Below are 17080 nucleotides of genomic sequence, written 5' to 3'. Positions count from 1 at the left end.
TTACGATGATTTTATTTCATATAGTTCATTAAATGTCACCCTGTGTACAAAGGTTGTGGTGTCAGACTGAGCTGTAGCACAGCCGAAGGTCTAGTTTTGGTTTGAAGGTGACAATTTGGCTATGTGTTGAAGAAGTCAACAAGTCTAAAAGTCAAATCTTGGGTTTTTGTGACAGACTGATGCATAGCATAGCCAGAGATCTGTGTTAGCTTGGAAGCTGGTAGTTTCATTTTCCATTATTTGCTGTTATATACCAATAACAGCAAAGCCAAAATGCAGCGAAAAGCAGAATATGAAAACTCAGTGTTAAATAATTTATTATGTTTCTGTGCATATTTGTCCAAGCAAGTGAAAAATCTGTTTCAACACACTTATTATAGTATTTAAGGTTCCTATTATGTTAAGTACCTAATACTTCTTCCATGGTCAAGACAAAAACATTGTTAGCTTCATACATCCATCTTCAGATAGACCAAGGGTTGCCCGATGTTACTAAGTTTTTTTTGGAATATGAATGAATCCGTCAAAAAATAAATCTGTATTTAATTATCTTCCTGTATTTGCTAACAATTTTGGTACTAACATGCACCGTGTTCAGTTCCCCAATGATAAATTGGGTAACTATACAGAGAACCAGGTAAATGCCATAATACATCTTGAGAGGGGCACAATCAGATCGATGCCCACAAAGATTAATTCCTTCCCTCCTGTTTTTGGTATTAAAAGCCATATATCCATACAATTACCAGGTTTATAACAGAGAGATCTGAAGACAGTGCACTGTGCCACTGAAATCAGTGGCATATAAAGCAACCATTTCAATTACAATTGAAGGATTCATTCATACTGTTGTTGTTGTTGTTGTTTGTTGTTGTTGTCTTCAGTCCTGAGACTGGTTTGATGCAGCTCTCCATGCTACTCTATCCTGTGCAAGCTTCTTCATCTCCCAGTCCTTACTGCAACCTACATCCTTCTGAATCTGCTTAGTGTACTCATCTCTTGGTCTCCCTCTACGATTTTTACCCTCCATGCTGCCCTCCAATGCTAAATTTGTGATCCCTTGATGCCTCAGAACATGTCCTACCAACCAGTCCCTTCTTCTTGTCAAGTTGTGCCACAAACTCCTCTTCTCCCCAGTTCTATTCAATACCTCATCATTAGTTATGTGATCTACCCATCTAATCTTCAGCATTCTTCTGTAGCACCACATTTCAAAAGCTTCTATTCTCTTCTTGTCCAAACTATTTATTGTCCATGTTTCACTTCCATACATTGCTACACTCCATACAAATACTTTCACAAACGACTTCCTAACACTTAAATCTATACTTGATGTTAACAAATTTCTCTTCTACTTCGACCATCATCAGTTATTTTGCTCCCCAAATAGCAAAACTCCTTTACTACTTTAAGTGTCTCATTTCCTAATCTAATTCCCTCAGCATCATCCGACTTAATTCGACTACATTCCATTATCCTCATTTTGCTTTTGTTGATGTTCATCTTATACCCTCCTTTCAAGACACTGCCCATTCCGTTCAACTGCTCTTCCAAGTCCTTTGCTGTCTCTGAACGAATTACAATGTCATCGGCGAACCTCAACATTTTTATTTCTTCTCCATGGACTTTAATACCTACTCCGAATTTTTCTTTTGTTTCCTTTACTGCTTGCTCAATATACAGATTGAATAACATCGGGGATAGGCTACAACCCTGTCTCACTCCCTTCCCAACCACTGCTTCTCTTTCATGTCCCTCGACTCTTATAACTGCCATCTGGTTTCTGTACAAATTGTAAATAGCCTTTCGCTCCCTGTATTTTACCCCTGCCACCTTTAGAATTTGAAAGAGAGTATTCCAGTCAACATTGTCAAAAGCTTTCTCTAAGTCTACAAATGCTAGAAATGTAGGTTTGCCTTTCCTTAATCTATTTTCTAAGATAAGTCGTAGGGTCAGTATTGCCTCACGTGTTCCAATATTTCTGCGGAATCCAAACTGATCTTTGCCGAGGTTGGCTTCTACCGGTTTTTCCATTCGTTTGTAAAGAATTCGCGTTAGTATTTTGCAGCTGTGACTTATTAAACTGATAGTTCGGTAATTTTCACATCTATCAACACCTGCTTTCTTTGGGATTGGAATTATTATATTCTTCTTGAAGTCTGAAGGTATTTCATTCATACTACAAAACATTAAAAAGAACATTATGATTTTGGCTTTACAAATCAGCTGTTCTGCCACTATATGTTCTGACCACTCGTGACACGTGTTGCAAAAATGTACTTCGAGCTTAGTGTGTGGTCAGCCCAACATAAACTTTCACAAGCAGAAGCATGGCATCAGCCTAAGAAACAAGACCAAGATCATTGCCATCAGAAGAACAACACTGGTAATAGGCATCCTCGAGAGAATTATGTTGTTGTAATGGCACAGGACTGGCCACATAGCAATGCCGAATCCCAACAACACATGTAGGAATAATATGGTTTACTGGAGGATAGGGGGACATTAAAGAACCAGTGGAAGAAGTGATGGCTTGATGATATCAACAGGTCACTGATGATGATGATGATGAAGAAGAAGAAGGAGAAGAAGAAGAAGAAGAAGATGACACTGAAAGCAGAGCTCATATTGACAGAAAAGAACCACAACTGAGTCGCCAATTCTCAGAAATGAAGGTATAGACATCACTCTTCACCATCACACTCACTTTTCCTTCAACTGCGAATTTTACAACCACACTCTGTAAGCACCCTCATAATCCCCGTCAGCATTTTGAAGCATTTGAACTTTTTCTTTTGCTTTATAAAACAAAACAAAAAAGAAATGAACTGAATGAGGATTATAGCCTTTTTAAATAAAATTTCATGTCCATCTTCAGCTCTTTGCAGTCACCTCATTTCCAGCTATTATCTCAAGTCAACACACCAACATTTATTTGTTCCATCAGCAGTTCACAGAAAACATAATGTAGAGCAGGCCTACTTTCATTTATCCCTCATGGATCCATAATGCACTGTGAGTTAGTTTGGTTTAGTTTTGGGCATATCCCATGGATTATGTTTGCAACGCACTATGCCGTGGAATGTGCCAGTAGGTTTATAATTTCTCACTGACAATATGCTACATTCTGTTTTTTATGTAACTAGGTGTTTTTCTTGATATAAAATTGTTTTTAAAACTTTCATAATCTGCCAGCAGATTTAATCATTAGAGAGATGGTCAAATGTTTTTATGGTTGCTTACTTTCCTGTCTTTTGCTCAAGAGTAAGGTTAAGTTGTGCATAGTGGAGGCTATTTTTGTTTGTAGTGTTATTTTCACGTATGTTACTATTATTTCCAAATTGCACCTGATTCTTCACAACAAATTTCATATGAGAGTATACGTATTGTGAAGCCATTGTTAGTACGCCTATATTTGTTACAAATTTGGCCCAAATTCTTCGCCTTTACATATGTCTGCTTGTGTCTGTATATGTGCGGATGGATATGTGTGTGTGCGCGCGAGTGTATACCTGTCCTTTTTTCCCCCTAAGGCAGGGCCGGCCAGAAATTCTGCACGCGTGCGGTGCTCCTGCACATGTGCAACTTCCAGGTCACAGCGTCCACGCCGCAGTGGTCAGCGTTCATGTAGTGCATGTTTCTACACACAGATGTCGCTTTATCCACTTGCTCAGATACTCTGTACAGGCGCATTCTAGTGCTCTTTCCACAGCTTGCAAGCCAACCATGGGAAGTTATTTCGCTTATTAAACATTTGAAATACTGTCACAGTCAACTCATTGAGATGTCTACTTTTATGTTAACAGTTTAGCCCAGTAAGACAAGTAATACAGTTAACAACCGTGGGTTTTTATTAAGGCAGCTTGACTGATGGCACGTAAATACGCGTAATGTTTTTGATCGAGTATTTAAGAAAGAGAGAACTTGGCGACTTCCAACGAACCTTATTCATGATTTCCTATAACTAATTCTTGGTGCCCTCAGTTACACCCACATAAGTTCTGTCTCACTGACCTCTGAACAGAATGATAACCGCAGACCTCTCGATGATCACCTGTTATTTCAATACCTTTATTGCTATATCTTTCATCAGTTACGTCTGAAATCTGCATAATAACCGACAATTAGATGAATGTTATGCTTTATCGACTTCAGCTGAGCGTAGCCCTTCACACATTAAAGAAAAACCCTAAATGTAAGTATACATCGGAACAATCGATTTAATGACCAACTTTCCTGATAATAATGTAACATGGAGCAGAATGAGGCAATAATGCACAGTTAGTAAACAATAATTTTTAATTACGAAAGGGATAAATCCAAACACGTTTATCACTGGTCATGAGAAATGATAACCGAGTTGATGTGTCTCACCCACTTTCTTAAGGACACTTAATATTGGTTGCTGTTCTTCACTGTTGAGTACACTACACTCGTCTCTGTGATATGTATTGTAGTGTCTTACAATTGAAAACTTGTGCTGGCCACCTATTATTCGGCGGCACAGCAAACATTGTGAGTTTTCACCAACAGCTACAAAAAAGAATTGCAGTTCCCAGTCATTTTTAAACGACTGAAAACGTAGATCTCCCATCCTTTGCTTTTTCACAGTACCTGCAATTTCTCAGTACTTCTCTGTTAAGGTTACGGTTACCATACCAGGGGTAAACGAGACTGGGTATGTTGCGCTCTTGCTTGTACCACAAACAGGGAAGTGGAGCCGCCGCCGTTCATTTAGGACACATGTCTAATAACAGATGTCGCTGTCGCTCGCTGTCGCACACGTGCGCACATGTGCAGCACTTCCGCACGTCTGCACACTGTGCAGCGTTTGGCCGGCCCTGCCCTAAGGTAAGTCTTTCCGCTCCCGGGATTGGAATGACTCCTTACCCTCTCCCTTAAAACCCACATCCTTTCGTCTTTCCCTCTCCTTCCCTCTTTCCTGATGAAGCAACCGTCGGTTGCGAAAGCCTGAATTTTGTGTGTGTGTGTGTTTGTGTTTGTTTGTGTGTCTATCAACATACCAATGCTTTCGTTTGGTAAGTTACATCATCTTTGTTTTTAGATATGTTACAAAATAATTGACTACATTACATTAAAGCATGGACACCAGATGATATCCTCAAAGCCCTTTTCTGCCCGAAGAGAACTTTTGTATTTATGTATGGAATTACCCCAGAAAATAATTCCATTATGGCATTAGTAAATGTAAGTGTGCTGAGTAAGTCAATTTTAAAAACAATATTTCTTATTTGTTGTTATAAAAAAGATTAAATGCTTCATTTTGTGTGTTAATTTGCGTTGCAGAGTTAAAAAAACAAAAGAGAGAGGTGTGGCCATGTAATGTGGCAGCATGTCTCTCAAATCTGCACAGTGCATACCTGCCATGGAATGTCTAGCACTCTAGCCGACTCATCTCAGAGATTCAAAGGCACTCCACTAATGTTTATTATTCCATGAAAACCTTACTTAGTTTAAAAAAAAGAAATATTTTGAGATAGTTATATTTGTTCAGGATTTTGGTCCAGTAAGATCGGTTAATACTATCAACTCATGAAGAAACGAGACTAGTTTTCATGAAAGTCTTAGCGTTAAGTAGTTTCAATCACATTCCGATATTTTTTTGAACAAAGATAAAAAAAAAGAAAACTCAATGACACACAAGAAAGTCAAAAATTTGAATGACATAAGTGGACAAAAAATTAAAATAATATTTCACATCTATGTAAGCCTAGTAACTTATAAATCATCATCCTAACAAAATGGCCCCCACCCCCAATGGATTAACATCTCCTCTAACTATTTTATCTTTTAAATATTCTTTACAGAGTTTCTCAGTTACATGTAGAAGAGATGGATAGAGATGTGGAGCTGCACATCAGCTACAACTTTTATGAAAATAAAAATTTATCATAAATTTTTTGTCATAATTATTTTCATCATTAGGCCCTACTCAAAAATCAGCTATTTTAATAGCTACTCACCATGTCTGGTCCACCTGTCTCGTGTTTTTCCATCATGTTCCTTTTCTGTTTTGATCATTCAGTTAATGAAAGCCACACATTTCCTAAATTGGAAAACTCACATGAAATAAATATAACATACTTTTTTATATTAATGTCTTAAGATAGCAGAACACAGTGCAGTAATTGAAGAAGGTTCTCTATGAGTATTAATAATGCTATGCAATATTTCAGTGACAAACACATGTTTACAAGTGGGAGAAAAACAGTGCACACCATGACTATTCTTACAGCAAATATCACTCAGTTTTAGGAATTAAAGTAAAGATGCTATATTTTACAATCAACATATACTTGACATTAGACAGCATGTAATATACGTGCATTGTTATAAATGTAATATAAATTCATTTAGAAGTGCACTGTGCAAGCTTATAGGGTTGCATTATCATAGAGAGAGAAAGAAAGAGAGAGAGAGAGAGAGAGAGAGAGAGAGAGAGTTATGGTGCGGCATATTTGTAGCTGATTGCATTTGCAAAGGGTGTGTTGGAATATGTGATGGCACTCTCTAATGTGGGATGATTATGTTTCTAAATTGTTTGCGAGTGCTATTAGTGACTCAATTGACTTTCTATTGCTGTTTGTAAGAATGATATTTGAAGTGTTTGATCTGTGGTGGTCTGTTAGTGAGTTATTGTCATGTTGGCAATTATGTGCAATAGATTCGATGTTATGTGAAATTATGAGCATAGTATGTTATGGTTGGACATTTAATTTTATATTTCATTTTTTTTTAGTCATGGACATGATAATGAAGTTCACGAGTAGGTCGCTGGATGCTACAAAGGAGAGTGACATACTGAACACGACTGGGATGCACGTGCTTGTGTTACGTTGGTGAAGGGGTGGGGATATGACTTTTGGGTTGCGTAGTTATTTGTAGGTAATTACGTTGGATTGTGAAGTATTCAATACCAGATTTGTTGCACTGTGTGCAGTTTCGTGGTATTGTTTATTCTGTTTCTGCTATATACTGAAGTATTTCAGATACAAGTTTTTTTCAGGTTTGAGTTACGTTGGCTTCTATTTGGTTGAGGGATGTGTTTGGTATGTGTTCATTATTAAGACTGTTATACGTCCTCATCCACAAGCCCCCTACATTTCGTGCTGTTGGTTTCATGTCACTTCTGCAATCAAATGTTTTTCATTTTATTTTTGTCCATGTGTATAAAGTGTTACGTTATTTTCAACATACTGTGTAAGCCTGAAATAAGAGTGTCCGCCACCTTAAAGATACCATGAATCAAAGCCGGTGGATGGTACTGCAATCTTCGGTAATCCCAAAAACACTTATTACTTATTTTATATATCTGTTTCCTCGAATTTCTGTTTTAGTTTATTATATTTATCTTTCTGATCTGTTCGTTCTATCCCGTGAGATTTTTTTTTTTTTTTAAAAAGACAAAAAACACTAATCAGCTACTGAAGCATCTTTATCTTCTATGGGTTGCAGGGGTTACGACCCCTGGGGAGGTGGGTGGGTATTCATGCATGGCTGTCTTCACTTACACGTTGTAGCTACGCAAGGCGTCTAAATTTGTTTATATTTAGTTTGCCCCCCACCCAAAACACCCCATTTCCCGCGCTTGTCCCGTTAGTGTCATTAGGCTTCTTGTGGAAAGTGTGTGTGTTTGTTTTTGTTTCCGCCATATTTGTGACGTCATGGGTCAAAGCAGACGGGTGGGATCGGACGCTTTCGTATTTGCGTGTTTTTACATTAAAAAAAAAAAAATCTCACGAGATAGAACGAACAGATCAGAAAAGTAAATAAAATAAGATAAAACGGAACTGGAGACAGCCACACTCAAACCAAACTCCGCACCGTCATGACGTCACACACGACAACACCCTTACGTCACGGGTCAAAGCCGACGCGTTGGATCGGACGCTTCTGTCGACCCAAAGGCTACAATGCTAAAATCAAATTTCCTGCACATCCTTATCCAACTAAATCAGTAATTATGAAATCAACAAAAACACATGCTTGGCAGCACTGAGGTCATTAATAAAATCACGGACAAAAACTTAAATGGTCTTACTGAACATCTGTCAATACTTTTCTGCTGACAGCTGTGGAAAGAATAATAAGCAATCAATAATTACAGAAATATGGTTCTGCCTTGAGCAAACACGTTTCGGAAAAGTTTCATCACCGTCAGTGGGTTCTTTTCTTTCATTAGTATCACTTAATGACATTGATGTGGCTGTTTATGTTGGTCTGAATGATAAAATAAAGCAAGCTATTAGATGTATTGCAAATGAAAGACAGTCACACAAATATCAGTATGCGATACTGAGAAATAAATGAGCCCACTGACAATAGTAAAACTTCAGAAAATTATGTATCAGTGCTAATGAAGAATTTGTTTGCTCACAAAACCATATTTCCATAATTATGTATTTGAAAGTACATACAGACAAAAAGAGACCCTGAACCACAAGACGAATAGTATTTTTGTTTTTCTAACATCAGCAACATCTATGGAGATCCTCTAGCTCTGAGTAAATGAATGAACAGTGTACATAATCTATTCTAATCTCAACAGTGATATCACTACAGACATTCCAGGACTCATAAAGCATGGAGGGAGAAATCTGCAGTATCATTGTTTGAGTATGTATGTTGAAAGTTAGGAACCGGTTTAGAGACACCAAATTAACCTAAAACAGAACAATACAGTGGGAATTAAATGAGAACATACCACACAAACCTTTTCAGTGTTTTAATAAGTGCATTATACCACTCAGTGTTAGAAGTAGATATGGATCCCATATTTGAAGACATTTACTGTTGTAAATAGCTAACTCATTCAAATATCTGGGTGTAACACTCTGTAGGGATATGAAAGGGAGTGATCACATAGGCTCAATCATTGGTAAAGCAGGTGGTAGACTTCAGTTTATTGGTAAAATACTGGGGAATTGCAATCAGTCTAAAAAGGTGATTGCTTACAAAGCACTCATGTGACCCATCCTAGAATATTTCTCAAGTGTATGGGACCGATACCAGATAGGACCACCAGGGGATATGAAATGCATACAGAGAAAGGCAGCACAAATGGTCACAGGATTGTTTAATACATGGAAGAGTCTCACAAACATACTGAACTGAAGACTCTTGAAGATAGACGTAAACTATCTCTAAACAGCCTCTTTACAAATTTTCATGAACCAACTTTAAATGCTGACTCTAAGAATATACTACAATCCCCTATTGCTCACATAGAGACCATGAGGAGAATAATTACAGCATGCACAGAGGCCTTCAACAATCATTATTCCCACATTCCATACATGAATGGAATGGGAACAAACCCTAATAACTGGTACAATGGGGCATACCCTCTTCCATGTAACTCACAATGATTTGCAGTGTATAGATGTGGATGTACTACACCGAGCAAGCAGCACTAAGTATGTTATAGTACTCATTCTGTCTTGCAGCACAAACGGAAATTAAGAAATTAATGTGTTTACATGACCTCTACACTCGAAGAAATTAATGTGTTTACATGACCTCTACACTCGATGAATTAATGTGCCACTTGACCTCTATAGTGGGCAATTCCACTATTTTTCGGTGTGTACAGTAAAGATGAAATACTGTCCTGCAATAATACACTACTTCTATGTTATCAGCAAAGTAATCAGACCAACATAGGTTATTGCAGCTATTAAAATCAGATCTTTCGAAGCGTGAAACTGATATTCTCTTAACGACAACACGGAAAAATTATTATTATACTCACCATTAACGTAGGCTTATAATTCGGCACATCTACGATAAAAGTACTGCTTGCGCATCAAGAAAGTCTCACACATTTGTTCAGGCAGTCACACAGCAGCTTCGGTGCTCGGTAATAAGCTGAGACACTATTCATTCTTTCTTACGTAGGTTTTCGGTTTCGATTTATCCCGCATTCTGTCACATAACTTTTGTGTTTCATTCGAGATGTAAATATGATCATAACACCAGCTTTAAACATCTGTAATGTAATTTTTTTTATTTAGTAAATCGTCAGCCCATCAACACATTACATGACAATACCACTCGTTAATATTTGCTTCAGTACACCACTGTTCATGGTAATGTTTATACTATTCCCTGCAGCCTGGAACGCTTCCAAATCAAAACAAACAGCAGCGCTATCTGAAGGAACAAACAACTGTCGAGTTTCCCTAAGTCAGGAATGAAACTTCGCTGCGACTTACAGAAAATCGAATTAGGCTATCAAAATAAAATAAAAAATTGTTAGAAAGGTCTATAATTCGTTCCACTCTTCCGCAACAATCTTTTATTGGAGAATAGCAGAGTTAATCGACATTGTGTACTTACATATTGTTAAACGCGTATCATAAACCACAGAGCACACTGGCAATCCTATGCTGGAACGAAATAAAATATTCTCATCTTTCTGGCCGCGTCAAGTGGTCAAAAAGGCAACGAGTTTTCGACCAGTTACCCCTTGGACATTGTCAACAGGCATAACTGCTGATGGGAGAGGAAATGGAACTCCTTCACGCCGGCGCTTTCATAATGATAATCTGAAAACTTCTGTTGTTACCTCTGCGAAAGGGTTAGTATTTATATCAGGAAAGTGCAGGCTGCAGGTCTACGATATTGTCCATACGTTTGCATGCGATCACTCATTAATTTGATCCCATCTGGGATGACACAAAAACTTTTAAAGGGTAACGGTTTAGGGCAGACGGAGAGAAAAGTGTCAAGGCAAGCTGTGGGTCAATAATGTCTGGGACAGTCTGGACCTATCGTAGGGTTCTTGGCAGATATATACAGGTCTCATCGACGGTACAACGATTGTCAGTAAGTCACCACTGTTGCTGCTGTGTCAACTGAAGAATGGGATACAACCCATCGGCTTTGACCAGTGACGTCATAGTTTACTCGTAAATATTAATGATTTTATTTTCGAGCCATAGATAATAAATCGGTTATCTTCTGTGGCGAGGCGCTATCATCGTAAATTGAAATAATTGCATGTGTTTTTAAAAGAGAGGGCTAGACATTCTGTACGATTTTTGTCGCTTGTATTAATTTAAATTGTTTGTGCGACAACTCATTGGCTTTGACCAATGACGTCAAAATCTGCCGGAGATGATTTATTAGACGGATTTAACAGCAAAGACGAGTGTTCATAAACAAAGGAACGCAAGAGAGAAAACAGATGGTAGACATATATCACGTCCACGTTCACTCGTCCAGTAATATTTCGAACGTTATATTGAGGATATCGCTTGTTTGAGTTCCAGTACTTCTGTAAAAAGTGAGCAAAAAAGGGGATAGAAGTAACGGTAGCATGGAATATCTCAGTTGACATATATATATGAGTTGTACCTCGAACTTCCGTCGACCTCAATATCATTATGAATAATTATTTTAATGTACAATGATAGCGCTTATCCGGAACACAGAACTCATTTATTATCTATGCCTCGAAGTGAAGACATTACTATCTATGACTAAGGAATGACGTCATTGTTCAAAGCCGACGGGTTGTATCCCCTGCTAAACTAGACCCCAAATTTAACGTACGTCGACTTCTTCGTTTTCGTTGGCATTAGTATCCTGTTCTTGCAGTACGGGATACAAATTTTGCTGGTGTTGTTTCTTTCACCTCCGCTACTACTAGCATTCTGTTCTTACGTAGATAGTATTACTACCGAAGGCGAAAATTTGTATCCCATACTACAGTTGACCTATTTAGGTCAAATGAAGAATAGGATACTATTGCATACGAAAACGAAGAAATCGACATACGTGACATTGGCAGCCTGAACCTCAGTTCAACTACGTGAAGGCGGAAAGAAACGACACAAACAAAATTTGCACCGTATACTTCAGTTGACCTACATATGCCTTGTTAGTGACGACAAAAAACCGACAACAGTAAAATTTGTATCCCATTCTATAGTTGAACTATATAAGTCTGCTGAAGCATAGGATACTAGTACTACCGAATGGGAAATAACGACATATATAACATGTGTATCCTGTACTTCAGTTGACCCATAATATTCGTCAACTGAAGAATAGGATACTAGTGCTAGCGAAGGTGAGAAATAGCGACGTACCTAACATTTGTATCCTGTTCAGTTGACTTATGCAGGTAAATGACATCAGTGTGACATATGTCGCGTTTTTCGTCTATCTAGCACCAGTACACGCCAACCGAAGTATGGGATACAAATTTTATGTATGTCGGCCTTTTCGCCTTCAGTAGTCCGTGTATAGATCCGATACTACACTACAGTGTGCAGAATTGCAGATACATCCTTCCCACTTGTTTTCAAACTTCGTTCAACCTGTACCCGTGAGTGGCGCCGTCACAGCATGTCTTCAAGTTGGCTGCTACACGTGCCGTTCGTCAGAAGCAACGTGATGTCATAGAATTCCTGTGCTGTGAAAACGAGACAGTGGGAAACATCCACAAGAGGTTGAAAAGGGTGTGTTACGTGATGAAAGCGAGCACGGCAAAATTGAGGACTGTTCTCGCAGCGGCTCGTACTGCATACACTCCAGGCAATTTGCAGAGAGTTAACGAATTGGTGACTGCTGACAGACGCATCACAGTGAACGAATTATCACGCTACGTTGGGATAGGGGAAGGAAGTGTTGGCGTTTAAAAAGTTTTGTGCCAGGTGGGTTCCCAGGATGTTGACAGTGGCTCACGAAGGAACAAGAAAAACGGTATGCAGCGAATTTTTGGAACCGTACGAGAATGGTGGAGATGAATTTCTTGGAAGAATTGTGACAGGTGATGAAACATGGCTCCATCATTTTTAACCAGAGACGAAGAGGCAATCAATGGAGTGGCATCATGCAAATTCACCCAAGCAAAAAAAAAAAAAAAAATTCAAAACCACACCTTCTGCTGGAAAAATTATGGCTACGGTGCTTTTTGATTCCAAAGGACTCTTGCTTGTGGACATCATGCCAAGTGGAAACACCATAAATTCTGACCCATATACGACAATACTGAAGGAACTTCAAGCTCAACTGCGTCGTGTTCAACCACATCGGCAAAAGCAGGATGTTTTGCTGCTGCACGACAATGCACGGCCACATGTCAGTCAAAAAACCATGGAAGTGATCACAAGACTCCTATGGACAACACTGAAACACCCGCCTTACACTCCTGATGTGGCTCCATGTGACTATCATCTCTTTGGGAAACAGAAAGACTCTCTTCATGGAACAAGGTTTGAAGATGATGACTCCCTTGTGCACGCTGCCAAACTGTGGCTGCAACAGGTTGGTCCAGAATTTTACCATGCAGGTAAACAGGTGCTGGTTCCAAGATGGCTTATGGCAATTGATAGGGATGGAAATTATGTGGAGAATTGAAAATATTGTTCCTAAAGGATGTATCTACACACTGTAAAACTTTCAAACATGTAGAATAAAAGATGGATTTAAAAAAAAATAGTGTGCATTTCATTTGGAGTGATCCTTGTAGTACTAGGTTAGAGAAAAAGAGCAACGACTGCAAAATTTGTATTCCATACTGCAGCTGACGAAGCCATGCTTAACGCAGAACAATATAATGTGACAAAGAAATATATCAAAATAGACAAATGCAGTACAACATAAAAATAAAAGACTAAAATTACCACAGGGAGATTCCATGGTGACTCACATTACGTTTTGAAGTCAGTGGTTAATTATGTTGACTTTTTATCAATCTATAAACCTGTGTTATCTTTCGTATGTCATCATCATACATTATGTTATTCAGGCAAAGATCTTGAATTAATATTTAAGCGGTGAAGAACATCAAAATTAAAGTACAAGAAAGTAATTTATATTGTGACTTGTGTTACAAATTTGGCACATCCTATTGCAAAGTTACAATTTAGGTCAGAAGTGCCCCCAAACTATTTGGAGTATGTATCTGGTTTTTATCACATAAAATGCAAATTAGATTGGCATTCAATGACACAGTTACAGATTTCTAAAAATATTTATACCATATAAAATATTGTAATGTAATGGAAAAAAGTGTGTGACTCAATGTTCCGTGGCTCATGTTACTTGCTACTTATTGTTGGGAAAAAATTTTCCTGCGAGCAGAGAAATAAAAATTTGACATTATTTACCAAACAAGATAAACTAAACATTAACATTTCATTTTTTAAACACTATGAAAAATTACAAGAGCATGTCATCTGGGAAAATGAACTGTTTACAAACTCATTTAAAATTCAGAGAATTGATAATATCCTCTTGCATTGACATCAAGTGGATTAATTTTCTTTATAATATTATCCTGTTTATACAGTATTTCATCACATTTTGCAGGCTATAACCAGTAGTGACCAGCATGCTCCATTGCACTGATTATATAAGTTTCCAAAAATTACACATATCTCTCCAGCATAGAATTTATCATTATATTCTACTTTGTACGTCTCCAATTTTTACACTTTTTATAGTCTCTTCAGCATGAAGATCTGCAGCAGGGAAATTCTTTGCAGACAGCAGGTATGTTTGTAGTACCCCTTCCTGGTACTGAAAGCAGTGAATGCTTTTTATGTTTGGTATTGATGGTGCAAAAAAAAAAAAAAAAAAATTGAGCCAAATACAGTTTCACATTGATTTCTTCAATTTCATCAGGAGAGATATGAAAACTTGCATAATTGTGGTACTTTCAGGTGCTTGAGCAAAAGTTGATGCATCGCCTGCTAAGAATTTTCACCTTGTTACTGCGTTCCACACTTGATGTTTCGCAACTGCACCAATTCCATCTACAGCTCCTTTACCATGGGATATAGCAAAAAACTTCCAGTCGATTTCCACACTGTGGAAAATTGAAGTTGAGGTATGGCAGCAATAATATATTTGTTTTTAAATTGTGCGGCAGGCCCATCTGACTACCTTCACATTTTCAGGTATAGTAGACAGTACCTTGCTAATGTATGCAATGACAGTTTCCTTGGAATGGGTTAAGTTGTCTGAAACAACAACTAGGTGATAAGAACCCAAATGTCACAGTGACACAGTGAGAATAGTAACTTGAACTTGTGCACTTTGCACCTCATTATGTCAGTGCTTAAACATTTGCCTGATACTTGATGAGTTGGGAATTTCATACGGTACCAACCAAAAAATTGTTACCAAGGATTTGGCCATGCGAAAGGTGTGTGCTGAGTTTGTGCCAAAAACTCTTAGTGACGAACAAAAGCTGACTCGTGTAAAAATTTTCCAGGAAATTCCGAACTGTGTCCAAGAAAACCCTAATTTTCTCCACAATGTGACTACTGGTGACGACTTGCGGCGTTTTGAGTATGACTTGGTGACCAAATGCCAGAGCACTGAGTTGCAAACCTCCAATTCCCTGCATCCGAAAAAAGCCAAAATGAGCAAGTCAGGAGTCAAAACCATGCTCAGCTCCTGTTTTGACTGCTGCAGTGTGGTTCACAGGGAGTTAGTGCCCCCTGGACAAACTCTGAATGCTAAATTTTACGAGGAACTGCTTGAAAGGTTGCGCAAATGTGTCCTCTGAGTGTGGTCAGACATCATCACTTGTTGGAAGCTGCACCATGACATCACGCAGTGCCATTGCACGCTGCGGATGTTGGAACACCTGGCAAAGCACAGGGTTGCCACATTGCTTCATCCTCCCTACAGTCCGGATTTTTCGCTGGTAGACTTCTTCCTCTTTCCCTGGCTCAAGCGGGGCCTCAAGGGACACTGATTCGGCTCTGTAGAAGACTTCCAAAAAGCTGTGACGGTGTCTCTAAAGAGGATCATGCAAAGCGAGTTCCAGAAGGCATACTTGCAGTGGGAATTGCGTTATACGCATTGTGTCAAAGCACAAGGGTGCTACTTTGAGGAATGCTAGGGATATGTACCAGTTAGTTCAATAAAAAATACTTGAATTAATTTATTTTCCTTGTGTAGTTCAGCTGAGGGACAGGATCCCAATGTTACATACATAAATTTTTTTGTCTTCGCTAGCGTTAGTATCCTATTCTTCAGCTGACCTATATGGGTCAAATGACCTATGTATAGTTCAAATGAAGTACAGGATACAAATTTTGCTTATGTCGGTCTTTTCACCTTCACTGATGGTGGTAGGTGGGCTCAACTATCAAACTACTCACGTGCGTGGTTGAAGAGAGTGGCAGAGAGAAGCCACCTACTGCGGAGCAGCTGGCAGCTTGACTATGTTGGCAGCAATCGTCATCACAGCAGCCATCTGCTGTGTCATCTGTTTGAGCATGCACATCATTCAGTCGAACATTCTTGTGAGCATGGTAATCAGGCTGCTGTTGTCGCCACTGCTCATAGCATCTGCATAGCTTGGAGCTGAGTTACTGAGATCGGCATCTTCCATGAGGCCACTGTCACTGCCTTCCATGATGTTGACATCCAGCATGGTTTTCTTCTCTTCTGCAGGGCTAGTTCATCTCCTGTTATGCCTCCACCATGGTGACTAGGCCAGCCTCCACATCTAGCTCATACAGACTACCCATCTGCAGCTGTAGCATGCACTTCGACAGTCAGTGGTGTGCTGCTGGCAACTAGCCCTGGCTGGGGTATGGAAAGTGGTCGGAGTGTGTTGCCTTCATTGTCTTTGGTGCCATGTAAGGTACTCCAAGTTAGCGAGTAATGCAGATTTGAATTTCTCGCAGTTGCGATGATGCGCCATGTGTTGCTGAAAGGTTTCTTCTGTTAGTGGACTTCAAGCCTTTGCTCTCCATCTTCAGTGCTGCCAATAGCTTTCCACAGAGAAAGCTGCAGAATCTTGGTGCCTTCACCAATGGGCCAGGCTTCTCTCATGTGTAATCATGAGATATGGTACCATATCACCACCCAGTATGCTAATGAAGATGTTCTTTCCCACCTACTCGCTGGGCAAGACACATCATTTGATTAACCAAACAAAATTTGCTTCCATAGGGACACTGATACAGAAGAAGTGGTGGAACATTTTCCTATTAATGCAACTTCTATGACCAATGTGGCCCCAAAGGATCGTATTCTATGGGGTATCAAACATTATGTAGAAACATAGTGGTCGGTGGATTAGGAG

The 17080-nt window shown here is 39.0% G+C and overlaps 1 protein-coding gene across 3 annotated transcripts in view; it reads right to left on the bottom strand.

Moving 5' to 3' along the window:
* LOC126475503 (GATOR complex protein WDR24) overlaps positions 1-10530 on the bottom strand; it is a 122177-nt gene extending 111647 nt beyond the window's left edge. The window contains exons 1-3 of one of the 3 annotated variants that reach the window (XM_050103411.1): positions 10360-10529; positions 9773-10009; positions 5985-6067 (exon numbers count right to left, since the gene is read on the bottom strand). In XM_050103411.1, the coding sequence (XP_049959368.1) occupies positions 5985-6020 (36 nt within the window). In that variant the 5' untranslated portion in view covers positions 6021-6067; positions 9773-10009; positions 10360-10529. Of the gene's footprint in view, positions 1-5984; positions 6068-9772; positions 10163-10359 lie in introns of those variants that run through there. The other 2 variants (XM_050103412.1, XM_050103410.1) reach the window with 2 other exon arrangements.
* Between the last annotated feature and the right edge of the window lie 6550 nt (positions 10531-17080).

This window comes from Schistocerca serialis, chromosome 4 (assembly GCF_023864345.2).
Source record: "Schistocerca serialis cubense isolate TAMUIC-IGC-003099 chromosome 4, iqSchSeri2.2, whole genome shotgun sequence".
NCBI classification, from domain to species: domain Eukaryota; kingdom Metazoa; phylum Arthropoda; class Insecta; order Orthoptera; family Acrididae; genus Schistocerca; species Schistocerca serialis.
This window is presented reverse-complemented; position numbering and strand designations above follow the sequence as displayed.